Source organism: Marmota monax, unplaced genomic scaffold (assembly GCF_021218885.2).
Source record: "Marmota monax isolate L192 unplaced genomic scaffold, Marmota_monax_Labrador192_F-V1.1 WCK01_AAM20220418_F8-fsc00052, whole genome shotgun sequence".
Classification (NCBI taxonomy): domain Eukaryota; kingdom Metazoa; phylum Chordata; class Mammalia; order Rodentia; family Sciuridae; genus Marmota; species Marmota monax.
Genome location: NW_026693473.1, coordinates 5,665,943 through 5,683,151, shown reverse-complemented (window position 1 = coordinate 5,683,151; position 17,209 = coordinate 5,665,943). Strand labels below are relative to the sequence as shown.

General features: G+C 44.3%; 1 protein-coding gene across 22 annotated transcripts in view; it reads right to left on the bottom strand.

Moving 5' to 3' along the window:
- Kalrn (kalirin RhoGEF kinase) overlaps positions 1-17,209 on the bottom strand; it is a 636,773-nt gene that overhangs the window by 45,317 nt on the left and 574,247 nt on the right. For 11 of the 22 annotated variants that reach the window (XM_058583504.1, XM_058583512.1, XM_058583514.1 and 8 more), the window contains 10 exons: positions 16,398-16,501; positions 16,144-16,213; positions 15,750-15,836; positions 14,870-14,962; positions 14,066-14,116; positions 13,197-13,274; positions 9,322-9,507; positions 8,789-8,960; positions 4,186-4,424; positions 1,958-2,214 (listed from right to left, as the gene is read on the bottom strand). In XM_058583504.1, coding sequence (XP_058439487.1) covers positions 1,958-2,214; positions 4,186-4,424; positions 8,789-8,960; positions 9,322-9,507; positions 13,197-13,274; positions 14,066-14,116; positions 14,870-14,962; positions 15,750-15,836; positions 16,144-16,213; positions 16,398-16,501 — 1,337 coding nt within the window. Of the gene's footprint in view, positions 1-1,144; positions 2,215-4,185; positions 4,425-8,788; positions 8,961-9,321; positions 9,508-13,196; positions 13,275-14,065; positions 14,117-14,869; positions 14,963-15,749; positions 15,837-16,143; positions 16,214-16,397; positions 16,502-17,209 lie in introns of those variants that run through there. The other 11 variants (XM_058583507.1, XM_058583505.1, XM_058583508.1 and 8 more) reach the window with 4 other exon arrangements.

Genomic DNA, 17,209 nt, shown 5'->3' with positions numbered 1-17,209 from the left:
CTTGTTTATCATCACCCTCTGGGCTCCTCAGTATGCTTGGTTAGAAATGACAAATGTTAAAAATAGCATTCAGAACACTCAGAGTAGTGTAAGTGGCAGGACAGGCTCAATTTCAATTTTTCTTCCCAGAAGCACTCGTCATCATGTTCTGGGGAGCTTCCATCTCTTGGCCACAAGCCTGGGGACTGATGTGGACACAGGGTTCCTGTGACATTTATCCAGTAGGCACTGCAACCAGCTCTGACCCCTGTGGTCCTAGCATGGGAGTAGCCATCACTGATAAATACCAACACCATTTTTAGGCAGTTTCTCTCCTCCACCTCCACCAATTCTCACGCAAGAGAGGCTGGTAAGGACCAAAATGACCAGTGTGTATTTCAATTTGTTCTCTTTCCTCAGCCTGAGCCTCCTCTTCCCTTCCCTCCAATGGAAAGTGTGAATGAGTGACCAAGAGACCCAGTGAGGAGGAGGAAGCAGTGCTTAATGCCTGGGTAACTAGGGCATAGGTCACTAAGAGTTAGCTCTGCCAGGCTGTTGGTTAATGGGGACGTCAGTGCTTTGAGAGTCTTTATTCCCAGGGTTTCCTAAAAGGCACCAAAATCATGTGTCTTTAGAATAAAATGGATTGGGCCCAGTTTGTTTTAGGGGCCACTACAGATTTCCAGTTGGATCTGCATTTACCTGACAAAGCCAAGGTAGCTTCTATCCCCTGATCCAGAAGGGCCAAAGCAGCATGGTTTGGCTGGTGCTACTGCTCAGGTACCTCACTGGTGTGCCTTGGGCCCCTTCTGTGGCTGACTGTGCAGCATGAAAAGCAAGCTAAACACTGTTTCTCCTCTAGCCATTCATTTATGTCAGCATCTCAAGGTTACCCAGTTGTTAGGAACCCATTGGACAGCATCTAATCTGCACCATTTCTCATCTGAGAAGTCAGAGAAAACCAAAAAGGGCTGTTTTGAAGGGAAGGCTACGGTCATAGCTTTAGTGATAATGACACTTTTTATGTAGAAAAAAAACTGCCAATGCATTCAACCAACTCCTAAAATATAGAAAAGGAAAGAAAAAAAAAGGAGAATCATTTGCACATATAAGAGTTCAAGAATAATGAGATGGGGGAAAAAGGGTCAACTAGTCTTTAACCTCATTAAAACATGCTCATGGTGAAAATTTATTTTACATATTTAAAATAGTACATTTAAAATTATTAGTTACATTACAGGTACAATGATGAACATTGTGACTCTCCATCGTATTGCACAACCTGACTTCATCCATATGGGTTTCTTTAAATAGTGCAAAATATTTTATACAGGAATGTGTTCGGAAGGGTTTTCGCAACGAAAATAAGGAAAGAAATATCTTACAAATTACCATGAACATATATTAAAGTGACAGGGGAGGGGGGGAAATTTTTTAAAAAGTTACAATCTGTACAGAGGAATTGCCACAGACAACCAAAAAGTTCCCTCTCTCCTGGGAGAAGCAGCGGGCTCTGACCTACTCAGGTCTGGCATTTGTGCTAAGGTCATTTTTTGGTGTCAATCAAAAAATATATATATATATCTCAGTAACTTCATACAATATAAATAGAAGTCCAGTCCAGTGAGTCCCGTGTTGGGTCAAATGTAGCAACGGAAGGCATGCCTTTTGTCACCTAGGGTTTCAGTAGGGTTCTTGTCTTAATGAGTGGGTGGGGGAGAGGGAAAAAAAAACCCAGAAAATTATAAACAAAAAGCAAAGAAACACCACAACCACCACCAACAGATAAACCAGAACAATCCGGCCTGGATGCCTCACGCTGCGGGAGGTGCCAGCACTCAACCCTTGGTTCCAGTGGCACCATCGAGGATAAGCAGCAGTAATTCCCTACTGTGTGTTTGCATTTTTGTGCTCTTTTGTTTTTGAATTTTTTTTAATCCACATACTCCTTTCCCGGGGAAGCCAACGAGGCACTTACTTGATGCTCCCGTCACTATTTTCTGCTGCTGCTGTGGCTTTGGTGAGGGGCGCCAGGATGCTGCCGGGGACCCAGCCCTCAGCTGCGGGGGAATGGTCGCTGGCAGGCTGGTACACCAGGCACATGTTCTGCTGGTTGACGGCGAGGACCTGGACCACCTCACCTTGGCTCACACAGATTTCATTCTCCTTCAGTGCATAGTAATCTTTGATCACGGCCATAGATGAGGTCCCGTTGCAGCCACCCAAGTCATTCTGCTAAAAGCCAAGGATGAAAAGGACACAAACGCAAGGAGTGGTTCAGATGTGCTTGCTCTGCACCCTACTGCATGGCTAAGGCCAAGCCATCAGCAGGCAGAACATTCCTTCAGTAATAATATACTCATAAACATGTTCCACATTTCATAGGATAGTAAAGCAAAGGGTGAACAGGTATAAATACTGCCAGCCCTAGACCAAGCAAAGGTGTAAAATACCCTCAACCTGAAAGCCCCTTCCTAGTATGCAACCTTCCTGATGATGTTCTCTTGCTAATGGCAGGAAGAACCTGGCACTAGTCCAGGGACACATAAGTACCTGAGCATAGCACGGTCAGAGCAAAGCTCAGGTCAGGGGTCACCATCCTCGTCTGTGGAAAGAATACAGATGCTTTTGCTACTACATTTTTTTTTTTCCTTTTGAAAAAACAGCAACTGACCTTGCTCTACATTCTGAGCCTCCTTGAGACAGGAGTTAAGAATACACTTTTGCCCCATTTGAAGGCAATGCCATGACCTACCTTGGCCCAATTCCTTGTGGGAACAAAATGCCTCACCTCCTGCCCTCATTAACAGGGAAGGTGCTGCCTATTCCACCTTTTCACTTGAGTCTCCACTAGGGCTGCTGCTTCTTGATAGACCTGTACCTCTCCAGGAGGCCCTGCGCCTCTTACAGCATGCTGGGAACCAGAAACTCTTCAATATGGTTGACCAAATGCCAAGCTGACTTCCATTGATTCACAAGGGCTGTATCTTTATAAGGGACAAAGTCATTTCCAGGTGATATGATGAAATAGGTTGGTACAGTCAATATGAACAAAATTGAACTTGGACATTAAGAATTAATTTTAACAAGAGGAATATCAATTAACAATTTTGGGAAAAATAAAATGACACATTCAGACTATGTAGGTAATCAATGTAGGCTGCCCTATTCGCAGACTCATTGAGCTCTAGGGAAAACGGAGGCCTGACAAACAAACTTGCTGAGGTTTTAAAGCAAGTATGTTTCAGAATGTGGAATATAAACCAGATCACTTGATTCCTAACCTAGTGCTTTCCCCATTTCTCTCTTGTTCCTACTACTTTTTTAAGGGTCAAACCAGCTGTGTAGACTAGTTCTATGGTTAGGTCTACAATTATCCTCAAGTAATATCTGAAGCATGGATTGTGGAGACTGGCTTCTCCGTTCACACATTCATGATCAACTTCTGCTTGCCACATCAGCCACCGGGTGGTGAAGAACTGTGAACTTGCTTCCCTAGGTGCTCAAGACAGGCCATCATTAGAAAGGGCTGGCTCCTCAATTCCAGAAAACCAAAGGCCAAATATGCTCTCTGATATGTGCATGCTAACACATGATGGGTGGGGGTGGGGGAAGGGAAGAACAGAAGTTCAGTGGATTAGACAAAGGGGAATGAAAGAAAGGGAGGGAGGATGGGAAGAGGAAAGACAGAATGAATCAGACATATGAATATGCCACAGTGAAACTCCTCATCATGTACAACCACAAGAATGGGATTCTAGTTAGAATAAGTTATGCTCGGTGTATGTATAATATGTCAAAATATACTCTATTGTCATGTGTATCTAAAAAAATTAAAAAAAGAAAGAGGAAATATAGGGCTGTCTGCAGATGGCACACACTGGAGTCGTGGCTTTTAGATTACGCATAACCACAACTACTCTATTTGATAAAATTCACCCATTTTCATGCTTACCATCACAATAATCCTTTGTATGTATGAAGTTTTTGTAGCTGATAATAGCCCTTTATCACAGAGTGTCTGAGTCAGAGGGAACTGGTCTAACTCAATTTATAGGAGAAGAGAGGAAAATAATTGAGACTAGACTGTATTAAGTGGAGTGTTCCTGCTAAAATAATTAGCATAAAAAGATGCTGTTTCCTAAAGTGGCCTCTGAGGCTGTGCTTGCAGGGTGGTGAAGGCAGGAGTGAAGAGCTGGCACTTACCTTGCTGGCCTCGAACTTGTCCCCAGACTGGTGGTAGTCAAACCCTGGACTGCCATTGGAGGTAGATATCTTCAGGGGTGGCAGAGGCGGGTTGTAGGTGGAGCCCTTTGGGGGCTTCTCTGAGCCCACGGGGACAGAGGAGTAGGGCCTGGGGCTGGCTTGAGGAACTCTAGCAGGCTGGGACCGCATCACAGCTGTGCTCCTTTCTTTCCGCTGATACTCAATGGGCGACTGTAGTGCTGCAAGGTAAGGGCAGCTGGTCATCCTAAGCTTTGGGAATCCCATGAGGATCTGGAGGCTTACCAGGTACTGGGCTTTGTGCTAGGCAGAGTGTGGATATGTGAGGAAGTTACCACCTTTGTTTTTACAGAACTGTGAGAACCAGGGCACCTTCCTAAATAAGGAAAATAAAAAAAAACCAAAATGGCAGCACATTCTAGGTGCCAAGTGTGCAAAGGGAGGGGAGGAGAGCAGGCTCTATGGGACGTGCTTGCAGGTGTGTATGTCTGGGGATAGGGGATTGGGAATAAAGAGCTTCGGGAGAGGGCTGGCTATCCCTCTGACATTTAGATTCTGCAGGAAGGAAGCAAATGAGAGGTCTTCAAGGAACAGGCTTCAAGGCTTCAAGGAACACCTGGAGTCAGATGTCCCAGGAGCTGAAGCCCTTGGGTTTCCATGGAGAAGAAGATTCAGACAAGCAAGGGAGGTTGAGGGTGATGAAGTGGATGATCTAGAAAGCCAGGACTCTTAGGCTGGACTTAATTCTGCAGATCACGAAAAGTGACTGGATTAAACGAACTTTAAGGGGTTGGATTGTGGCTCAGGTAAAGCACTTGCCTAGAATGTGTGAGGACCTGGGTTTGATCATCAGCAGCACACATAAATAAATAAAATAAAGGTATTGTGTCCACCTACAATTTAAAAATATTTTAAAAAGTGAACTTTAAAGTTGTAAATTCAGATTCTATCTCAGGAGACACATTTTATGAACATCAACTTTGTAGCAGTTGGCAGAGGAGTTGAAGAGGAAGAGACAAAAGGCTTCCTGTCTAATTCAGAAGCTAGGAGACAGTAACCAGCAAGAGGCCAGAGGGTCTAGCGGGAGCAGGGTTGTGTGAATATAAAGCAGAGATGAGACTGACGGGCTAGGTGAGATCAGCAAGCAGGAAAGGAAGATGGCTCAGGTTGGAGACTGAGAAAATGGTAGTCATTGCAACTCAGAAGACAGGAGAACAAGCTAACTTGAAGAGAAAGACATGAGCTTTGTTTTACTGAGTTTAAGATAATCAAATTCCCAGGATTGATCACTAAAGAGGTACAGCCAGGCAAATGCCATCCAGGTAGAATTCTGGATGACTTCAAGGACTGGCCTGATGACATTGTTTTGGTCAGTAATCAGTGTGACAGCTATTTAAATGGGTTAACAGCAGGGACCCTGAGAACTTTCAGTTGTAAAGGTATTTCCACAGTGACAGGTCTGCATAGGATTCAACATAGGGCCAAACTCTTTTCTATTTGAGGTCTTAGCAGGAAAAGATGGGTTGAGATGCTTGTGTGTGTCTCTGTAAATAAAAGCCTGGCCCTGGGCCATCACCACAGCCTTGTCTCTCGAGTGTGGCCAAGTAGGCAACAGGATTGCAGAGCTCAGACTTGTGCCTGGGGAATCTTCTATGGGCATTAAATGTTTAGGTAACAATAATCTGTTAGTAATCAAATCTAATCCATGACTCAATACCTAGCATGTGAAATTGGGTTACTACCTGGTTATCTGCAATGATTGTGCTAAAGCATTCGAAAAGAAGTATGCCTTCTTAAGTTAGCTACATAGAAGCCTTACCTTCTTCTTCTTTTTTTTTTTTTAATTTTTTTAGTTGTTGATGGACATTTATTTTATTTATTATATGTGGTGCTGAGAATCGATCCCAGTGCCTCACACATGCTAGGCAAGCGCTCTACCACTGAGCTATAACCCCAGCCCCAAAGCCCTACCTTCTTTTACCAGCCTCAATTTGCATCATTTAGGTCTTAGGATCAGAAAAACTGTATCTCTGATAGGTTCACAGGTTCAGTGTCTTATGCCATAGTCTGTTTCTTTCTTTGCTTTGCTTGCTAGGGAGCTCACAGATAAATGTAAGTCCTTCCACTAGCAACTACATTGCAGTCTTGTGGTTAAGAGCCTAATTTGAAATCTTGTAGTTCTAGGTTCACGTTTTCTATCATCTAGTGTTTTGTGATTTTGGATAAGTTTCTTAACTTCTCTGAGTCTACCTTTTGTCACCTGAAAAAGAGTAGGATGATAATACTTATCTTTCCATGTTGATGTAAGGATAAAATGTGAAAAAGAAAACAACAGGTAAAATTGCTTAATATAGTGCCTGATGTACAGTAAGGACTCAATATATGAGAGTGATTATTGTCACTTAAACAATTTCTGGCTTCAAATCTTTGTCCTACTTTATTTTTCTATGGTCTTAAGTTGATGAACTTAAAATCCTCATTCCAGCTTAGAATCAGAGATTACTAATCAGTAGGATGCAATTTAAATGGATATATTTTGTATATTTATATGTCTTGACATTAAATTGTTCTATCAATAAAAACATTAATCCAAAATTGTATATACAGAAATTTTAAGCTAAATACAACTTTTGCTACTATCCCTCAGGGGGCAATTTTAGATTTTTTTTAGAATGGAAAAGAGCCCTAGAGAGTCTAGTTTTTTCTACCAACCTTTTGTATAGCTGGAGGGCAGAGGGCATGCCCCCCCCCTCAAATCTTTGTAAATATGTAGTTGCTTTGACTACTCATATTCTATCTTAAAAAGTATGTCATCCTGCTATATAATCTCTATTTTTTAAAAAATAAAAACACTGTGTTTACTCCTTTACCATGGAGAAAACTGACACTTTAGGGCAGTGGGCCACGCTTCCTTGTAGCCAGTACTGATGGCCCACCTCAGCTCACCCCAGCATGGGTAGAGTAGATCTAGCCCCAAACTGTCCTTTTATTTTTTTTCTTTTTTATTCTTTATTTACATATATGTTTTTTGGTCATCATTGGACTTTTATTTTGTTTATTTATATGTGATGCTGAGAATCGAATCCAGGGCCTCACACATGCTAGGCAAGCACTCTACCACTGAGCCACCACCCTAGCCCCAAACTCTCCTTCTCAAAAAGCAAGTCAACTGAGGCCCAGAGATACATCGTGCCTTGCCCAAGTCCTCAACTAGGATGTCATCTCTTATCTTTCTCCACAGCATTCAGTTCCATGCTAGACACCCAGAAAATGCTATGTTGTATCATTTGAAAGTCTAGATCTAGTACTGACAAGCAGAGGTGACAGGCCCAAGGGTTGGCCCATGTGTGAGTGTACATGTGTATGTACATGTATGAGTACACCTACCATCTAGTACCAGCCTGAGTATAGGCAAGTGATATATGCAGAGGTGGACCTGTGGATATGTGTGCATGTGTGTGCGAGTGTGTAGATATAAACACATAGCTTGTGATATAGATGTCAGCACTGTACTGGGAAGAAAGGATGGGACACCCAGGGCTGGTCTTGTATGTATTTGAATGTGTGCATACAAGTGTGAGTACATATGGCCGTGGAGTCAAGTCTCAGGGCAGGCAAGAAGGGGTGATATATCTGGAGGAGGTCCTGTGTGCATATGTATGTGTGTGTGTGTGTGTGTGTGTGTGTGTACATATCCAGACAGATATATTTGCTGACTCTCCAGATTTACTTTGCTACTGGTTCCATTTTGCCTTCAACTTCAGGCTCCATTTCTGTTGGAGAGACTTCTGAGCTCACCAATTCAGCAGATCAGCACTAGTGTAAAAATGTATGCTTCCTTCATATGTCAAGCACAATGTGAAGAAATCCCAGCAGGGCAAAAATAAAGAAACAGAAGAAGGTAGGGACTCTCCTTCATTCCACTTGTTAGGGGATTCCTGGAGGGTCATAGAGAGCTATATTCTCTGCATAATCAATTTGTTGGGGGTATTTTGGAAATTTAGAGGTAGTGATCACTTCTCAATTGACAGGGGCAAGGTCAGTTAGGAGGGTGGCTTATCTGGGCTCTTGCTGTGCTGGGAACAGAGAAGGGATTTGAACTGATCTGCCAAATTCTGTTATCTCTACAAAACCCTAGTGAGGGGTTGGGGATGTAGTTTAGTGACAGAGCACAAAAAATTTAAAAATAGGAAAAAAAAAATAGCCTGAGAGAGTACCAGTCATTAGCCACCAAGTGTGAAAACACACATCACTGACAGCCAGCCCCCATGAGACAGGATGTCCCCATCTCAGAATTTTTCTAAAATTATTACCAGCTGGTAGTGGTGGCCAAAAAGCATGCATGGTATGTCCTAGAAGAGAAGATCCCTTCTGTTGGAAAGATGGACCTTCTTTCTCACACCCAATCTGCTCCATTTGTGAATTCAGGTTCAAAAGAATTTTAAAGTGTTTCTGAAAAGTAAACAGTTGGAGTCCATATAAAATGTGTTCTGAGCTCATAACTCTCCAAGAGCTTAGACCCAAGGAAGGTAAGAGGTGTGGGGTTCCCTGAAAAGGCCCTGCAGGAAGCAGGCGTGGCACATACCATTTAAGAAGTCTCGCTGTGTTTCTAAGACTTGATTGATGTCCTGCACCCAGGCCTGCTGGATGTCCGAGTTGGCAGCTTGCAGAATGACCCTTTCTGAAGTCTCCCTGTTCATGAGGGCGAATTTGCAGGGGTCATTGTCCATGTTTTCCTCCAGGACCAAATAATTCATCTGGAAAAAACAAGTTGATCCTTTTCATATTGAAGTTGTACAAAACAGGTACCTATCACTGGACCTCAAAGTTCTTTTATCTCAGGAGAAGTTTCCAAAATTTGCCTTGGATTTAATAGGAAATACTCTGCTTTTTGCCTTTGAGGGTGGGGGGAACATGCAGGATCTTGCTGGAGACCAGCTGGGGGCCTGTCACTGTTTCCCATGGGTGATCACTGTTTTTCCTTCAGCCTTCTTGCTGGAAGGCTATTAGGCTGAGAGGTCCTTGAGGCTCTGGGTCCTCACCACTCCAGGGCCTCATCTGAGGGACATAGCTCCAAGAACTTGGCTCTTCCTTTCTGTATGCCTGCTGGCCCCTCACCTTGATGCTCTTTTTGAACATGTAGCCTGGTGTAAGGGAGCCCTTCCTGAGCAATTCGCTGAAGATGACAATCTGCTCGAAGAGGAATACACGCCTCTCTTTGGTCCGGGACTGCATGCTGGCATCCAGCTCAATCACATAGAATGTGTCCTGCTGCAGCAGCTTGCCCTGGGCGGTCAGGGTGCCCTGATGGAGACAGAAGCCAGAAGCCAGTGAGAAGCGAGGCGGACACAGCCCTTTTGGGCCACATGATGTTCCCTTCTGGGAACATGGAAAACAGACGGGCACTAAAAGCCTTGGGAGTCTAGTAAGACACTGAGTTGGGACCCACCCACTGGGACAGATTGAGGCCACTATCCTATTCATACAGGGCCCATGAGGGAAAGGATAAAAGGGTAACAGAACCATTAAAAAATAGCTCCCAGGAAATGCCAGAGAAAGGTAGAACTATTAGCTAAAAAGGAATGGGAATTATCCTGGCCCCTTCATGTTTTTTATTAAAAAGGAGAATAAGCCTGGAGCAGTGGCGCATGCCATAATCCAGCAGTTTGGGAGGCTGATGCAGGAAGATCATGAGTTCAAAGCCAGCCTCAGCAAAAGTGAGGTACTAAGCAACTCAGTCAGACCCTATCTCTAAATAAAATACAAAATAGGGCTGGGGATGTGGCTCAGTGGGTGAGTGCCCCTGAGTTCAATCCCTGGTACTCTCCCCACACCCCCCAAAATAAGAGACTAAAAGGTAAGCAACACTTGGAACTAGAAGTGGCCTTTCTGTCCTTGCAGCTCTGACAACAGTGCCTGCTTCCCCTGTGGCATGGGCCAAGCACCTGGGGCACTCTATAGCCAGGAACTTGGAACCAACCTGTGGCCAAGAAATGTGAGGCAGGCAGGCCTCAAGTAATCTGACTAGCCAGGACCCTCTCTCCTTCCTCGATTGTTTAGGATGGGGAGAGTCTGAAGTTTAAGTGTCCTGCTAAGGTCAACAGGTGAAGTTGGGTTACCATATATATAGGCTCTACATCAGATGGGAGATATTTCTCTGGGTCCTGTGATTCTTTGTCAAATGTCTCCAGCTAAGAGGCTACAAGCTACATAGCTGAAGAGGTACAGTATATTCGGCTTGTTAGCTTCTAATGTGATTTTCAAAGACATTGTCAAAGGGAATATGCCCAACCCAGCAAGTTGCACAGAGGCTATCAGAAAGCCTGCACAAAAAGACCCTGGCATCTGAGACAGAGGTCAGAAGCCCTCCTCTGCACTGTGCTCTTTCTCAGGTGACAACTTTTACCCTTTAGTGCAAACGTGGGCCATTTTCTGCACTTGGTGCCTTATTCCAAACATGACCTGGCACAGGGGTCATTTTTTCTTTTGTGTGCCTGAGAAATGCCTGCCCTCTGCTTGGCTTCTCACTGCCAAGGTCGACAGCCAAACAGGCTTATCTCTACCCTGGTCCAAAGTTAATATTAAGCCAGTGACCAGCTAGCCAGGAAAGCTCTAAAAGCTCTATTAATATTACACAAGAACTGATCTTGTGATAGAGGCAGCCAATGCTAAAGAGAAAGCCAGAGATTGGAGAGGGAGGGAATTAGAAGAGGGGGGCTCCGGCTTCTCCCCATGGATTCAGGGAAGAGACATACATTCATTGTCTTTCTCAATTAGCTGAAGGAAAGCAAAGCAGATTCTCTGCAGCTTGATGAAAACAGGTCAGTGCTGCTTGATTTCAAAGAGAAAAGAACTGCATGCTCCTCTGTGTGGGCTTACATGGACACACACACACATGCACCCTGAAGGCTCACTTGGGTTGGATGGCACAATCAGATGCCATTCTTCCAGAGACCCAGAGAAAGGCCAGTCAGACTCTTGTTCAGAAAACACAGGGGCTTCAAGATCCAAGAGCAAAAGGGATTACTTGGTTCATCCAGAATAGCCTCACACTTGGCATAATGCCAAGGGAGAAAGTATAAAAGTCCCTCCAGTATGACCAAAGAGGAGCCACACACACACTCAAAGAGCGTATTTCTGCTGAGTAACTCTGCTTAAGCTAACAGGTCAGGTTTGCCTTGGAGACCCTCCACCTAGTTCCTATCACAAACAAACATGGAAACCAGACAAGGACACACAGGATAAGGAAGACAAGACAATTTGGCTCAAGAATGTCATGAGCCCAACTTATTCACCCAAACCTGAAATATAGCACCTCCTGATTAACTTATACCACTGGTTTACCTGTACCATTTAATCTATTCTGATTTAGCTGGGGAGTGGGGGATGGGGAGGGGGGTCATTTACTAATTATCTCAGCTTCAAAGAATCCATTTTCTTCAAAAAGGAATAATGAAATCATAGATGGCAGGATTTACTGGGAAACAGGATTAGAAACCCCACATCTTTTTCCAGGGGGATCAGTAACTACTAGGTACCAGTTAATAACTGTTGGTTATAATTTTATCATATTAATATTCAAAACATGTTTAATTTATGAGATTTGGACATCAACTTTTAATAGTTATTTATGAAGTATAAATTAGGAAAGTCAATTTGTCTTCAAATGTTCACTGTTAAGGGCTGAACTGTGTCTCCCTTTGCCCCCAATTCATATTTTGGAGTTCTGACCCCCAGGACCTCTGAATATGACCTTATAGGGACATGGGGGTCTTTTTTGTGGGGGAGGGGACCAGGGATTGAACTCAGGGGCACTCAACCACTGAGCCACAACCCCAGTCTTATTTTGTATTTCATTTAGAGACAGGGTCTCACTGAGTTGCTTAGTGCCTTGCTTTTGCTGAGGCTGGCTTTGAACTTGTGATCTTCCTGTTTAGGCTCCTGAGCCGCTGGGATTACAAGTGTGCCCCTCCATACCTGGCTGGAAATGGAGTCTTTATAGAGATAATAAAGTTAAAGTGAGGTCATCAGTCTGAGTTTTAATAGAATATGACAGATGTCTTTATAAAAAAGAGAAATGTGGACACAGAAACACATCGACAGGATGTGAAGACACAGGGAGAATGTCACTGAGCATGACATCAGCCTCAACAAGCCAAGGAGAGGGGCCTGAAACAGATTCTTCCCTCATGGTGCTCCGAAGGAAACATCTCTGACTACACCCTGATTTCAAACTTCCAGCCAGTTACTGATCCCCTATCATAAACAAACATGGAAACCAGACAAGGACACACAGGATAAGGAAGACAAGACAATTTGGCTCAAGAATGTCATGAGCCCAACTTATTCACCCAAACCTGAAATACAGGTTTGGGTGAATAAGTTCCAGCCTCTAGAACTGTGGATATAAATTTCTATTGTTTAAGTCACCCAATTTGTGGTACTTTCTTTTGGCAGCCCTAGCAAACCTGTGTGTTCAGTTATCCTTGGGACATCTGGCTTTGTTCCTTAAGACATGGTTCTTCTCTTCAAAGTCCAGAAATGTGTCCTGAGAGGTTTTAGAATTAGAAATGTTCACTGATCTAAAAATTCACTCACTACATAGATCTGTTCAACAGAAACCACCCTCTTTAAAAAAAAAAAAAACAAAGACTGTTCATTTTCCCACTTAGGATCTATGCCCATCACATATCCTGCTATCCAGCTGTCTCTCATAGTCTCAGTCAGGAAGGAAGAGGGAAGAGGTCATTGCCAGCTTTAATTATAAAGAACTTTGGGTTTTTCTAAATTCATTGGAATTCTGACTCCAGTTTGGCCAAGAGCTCTATTTCTGCCCTATCACTGGACTTCCTAAATAGATGCATCTTCCAGGCCTGGAAACCAGGGGTCTAGGCAGAGACAGCAGGACACGGGGCTTCAAAGGGAAGAGGCCTCAGTACTCGGCAGGACTCCCACCCAGAGGAGAGAGGGCTGGAAGCATTCCAAGGGCTCACCTCAAAGCCCTGCAGGCGTCCCAGATTCATCATGTCATTGCAGCGTTTGGGAACAAGGCACATTAACTCCACAGCTTTCTGCGTGAAAGAACACCGGTCACTCAGGAGAGAGAACAGCCTTTAGAAAGGAAGCTCATGCAATTCAGGGCTAGAAGACAGAGACCTTGCCTTTTGTTAGTGCCTTTATTTTAGGAAAGCATGTGGTCCTTGCTGCCCACTCTCAGAGGACCATGGGGCTCTGTTTAGATGGGGCTCCATGTCAGTCACCCATGTTGGGGCATCATTACCTCGTCCATTCTTATCCCATCTCCCTGCTTTTCCCTCTTCATCTTTTCTTTCTTCTTTCTGTTGCTTCCTGATAGCCCAAGTAACAGCTTTGCCTGGCTTGGGAAACACTGAGGTTTTGACCTAAAATAGCCTGCCCAGAAAGGCTATAACCTCTCTGGCTTAAAATAATCCCAATGGTGACACAAAGGACTTCACCTAGAGAGTAGTCCTTGGAATGGAGGTGGGGGACTGAAAGTGGAATATTGGAGTCAAATACTACTTGGATTTGTGGATAAAGTTACACATTGGATTTGCAATTTTGCCCACTCTCTGGAGGATGTTAAAGGTGTCAAAAACCACCCTTCCCTAATACAGATCTCTTGCAGCCACAAAGAGAGCAGCAGTAGGCTAAGTGCTAGGCTGGCCCAGGACAGAATTCTTGAATTCTAGAAAACAACACTTTGCACATTAACTAGCCATTTTTCATGCTGCTAAGAGTGAGAGGAGTTGGCCTGGACCCTTGGTTTTCCTGAGACAATCTTTTCCCTTTAGGGCCTAATGCAGTCCCTAAGAACAGAAAGCATTACAAGCAGAAAACTCACCTCGATATCTGAACACTCCAAGCCAGCCTTCTCACTGTATCTCAGGAAGTCCTAGCAAGGAGGGGAAGCAGGGAGGAGTGCAGGGAGGGGTACAATTCGTTAGTAAAACAGTCAGAGAGCTATAAAAAAACTTATTGTAAAAATGCAATAACATCCCAAGGAGTTTCTTTCTAGGCAGAGGTGACAATGGTCTGCAGTAGCTGAGAAATGAAATTATGAGTCATGCTAGATGTAATGACATAAAGAAGACCCCCCCCCAGGACATTCAACATTTCAAAGCTAGGGGAGATGGGAAGGGAAGAAGGAAGGGAGGAAAGTAAAGGGGATAATGACAGGACAGGATGAGAGGAAGGGAAGTCCAGACTTTTCCAGTTAGTCTCAAATTCCATAAGAGAAAAAAATCAAGTCAAACTATTATTTAAAATAAAATATGATCAAGTTTTAGGTATTACTCATCTAAGGTCTTTAGGGCTTTGCCCTTCCTTTCTTTTTGCACTCATATTCCACTCTGATTTTATGTCATTATTTGTTAGTTTTGAAAGGTATTAAGTCAGTGAAAAAAAGTGAACTGGAAAAAAAAAATCAAGTAACCATCAGTTTTAAGGGTAGAAGCAAGAGCTATGCAAATTATCTGGGGGCAGAGCTTACAGAGTAATATAGTAGAGGAAAGAAAAGTCTGCACCTCCAAAGCCCATGCCTGCCCACGCAGTTCACTGTCCCTTCACAGTGTGAAGGAGACAGAGCCACTGGCTGTAGCCTAAGGAGATGCTCTTCCAGCCCTGGCCTGGGCTCCCAGCATCTTACCTTGAGGAGCAGCTGGTATTTTGTTATTCTCTGAATGGGCTTGATAAGGAAGTCGCTAAGCGTCAGCCGTTGATTTAGCTCCTGCTTTACCTCCTGAAACACAAGGGAGCTATGTTAGAAAGAAAGGAATCCAAGAGCTGAGTGTTCTGGGTCAGGGTTCCGAGGCATGGATCACCCGTCCTCATGTTTCCCAATAAAGTTCAAGCATCTTCAAGTGAGGAAAAAGGTAGAATTGCCTATACATCCGCTTGTTTGTTAAAAACACTACAACATCACACAGGCTACCATAGCCTTCTTGCCTGGCTACGGTGCTTTCATGGCAAGCACTGTCACACCTGGTCCTCTCGTAAGTCTTGGGAGACAAGCTGAAACAGGTTCTCTCATCTCTCCATAGCAGAGTCAGGCAAGAAGAGCTGCCCCAAGGACACAGTGACCCATACAGCTGAGCCCTGATCTCTGAGAGAAGGTGCTGCCTCTCTACCAACAAAGTCAATCCATCCAGGCTTAAACCTCTGGGAACAGAAACCAAGGCTATGAAGTGACTGCAAACCCCTCAACCAAGGAGAGGCCTCAGCAAGCAGCCCAGGGGGTCGTGCAGAAGAATGTGGGCACAGTTTGCGCTGGGGTCACTGGGGAAGGATCAGAGCTTCCAATCAGTCTCTGTTTCAGAATCATTCTGCTAACGGAAGTTCCTCCCGCAGTCCACAGCTGGGGCCAACTCAGCTCCTTGGAAGCAAAGATGCTCAGGGGAACTAAAGTAAGCAGCTAATGGCTCTGTTGAGGCAGCGACTCCTGTGGGTGGACGATGGCTGGTGTTTCTGAATGTGGCTCTCTTGGCCTGAGTTTCCCCTTCCTGTTCAGCAAAGCCGGAGCAGCTCACCTCAAAGTAGGCGTCGTACTCAGCTACGATGTACTCCGAGCGCGGCTTATTCTGGCAGTACCACACGTAGATGTGCAGCTTCCGCTCCTGACAAAGCACAGGGAAAGACGGGGAATGCGCCAGTCAGGTATCTTGTGCCTTGTGCTCGCTCTCTGAGTGCTGAGCTATTCTACACATGGAGGTGGGAACAGGGGTGACCCACACTTGGAGGAACACTGAGGCAGTTAGGAAATGTAGTGGGCTGGACCCCACTTCCACATGGCCAAGATGGTTTAAGAAAAAAAAAAAACACAAAACAACCTCAGAGAGGGGAAAGAAGAAAAGTGAATCCAGGAAGAGTGGAAGAAAGAAGGAATTTTAAAGTGAATGGGGAGGAGACCAGTGTGTCACTCACATGTTTAATGAAGAGCTGGGCCAGTCTGTCTTGCTCTTGGATACATTTTTCCAGTTCAGCCAGGAAAAAACTAAAAGGGGAAAGAGTATGAAAGGAGGAAGTCACACTGCTTGGAACTTCATTACCTCTCAATGGGAGATAAACGACAGGAGATTCCCTTCAAACTCTGTCTTTTATATCTGATGCAAGAAAAGGATTCCAGAGTCCAGGATTTCCCAGGATGCCCTGACCCTCAGGGCAGCTGGGACACTTACTCCTTATGCCAGTCATAAATCTGGTGAATGTTCCCAAACACGATTTTATCCTTCCCTCGCATATCCTCAGGAACGCCCTTCTCTTCTATCCTCTTCATGAAGCCCTGCAGGGGACAGGCAGTAGTTATAAGAGGATGCTCCTGAGAAAGCACCTGCAGGTCAAGGGTCAAGGCCACCTGGAGCACCCAGAGAAGCCCACGCTTTGTGTGAGTCTGAGGGTGATGCTGCTGTAGTTTTTCCTATTCAGCCAAGACTCTGCCCTTGGGCAGAGTGAGAGTCAAAACTTTTATGAAGTTTCTGGGTGCTTTCTATGTCTTAGTGGTACAGCACATGCCTAGCATGCGCCAGGCCCTGGGTTGCATCCCCAGCTCTGCCAAAAAAAAAAAAAAAAAAGAAAGAAAGAAAGAAAAGAAAGCCGAACAAAGAAGAAAACGATTCTCTCTCCTTCCCTGTCTCCTAACTCAAGTTAATTATATTTTTAAAGACTCAGAACTAGATACATCTGGCCTATAAATAAGTCATAAAATGTTAACACTTTAGGCTCTGTAGCAGTCCTATGTCACCTCATTTCAGCTGTAAAATCAGGTTGTGAGGTTGTACAGGCAGCACATGGCCCCATCAGAGAGACAAACAAACAAAAAAACCCAAGGCACCCATGTTATATTACTTTTAATCACACCACTGATGTCTGAATTTCCTGGATTTCAGTTTCTCAATCTACAGATTCCCAAGGGGGAGAGTGACTTTCCATAAATTATAATTCAGGTCCTCTCTATGCCTGGTTAGTCTCTTTATCCAAAGCTCAGGATTGG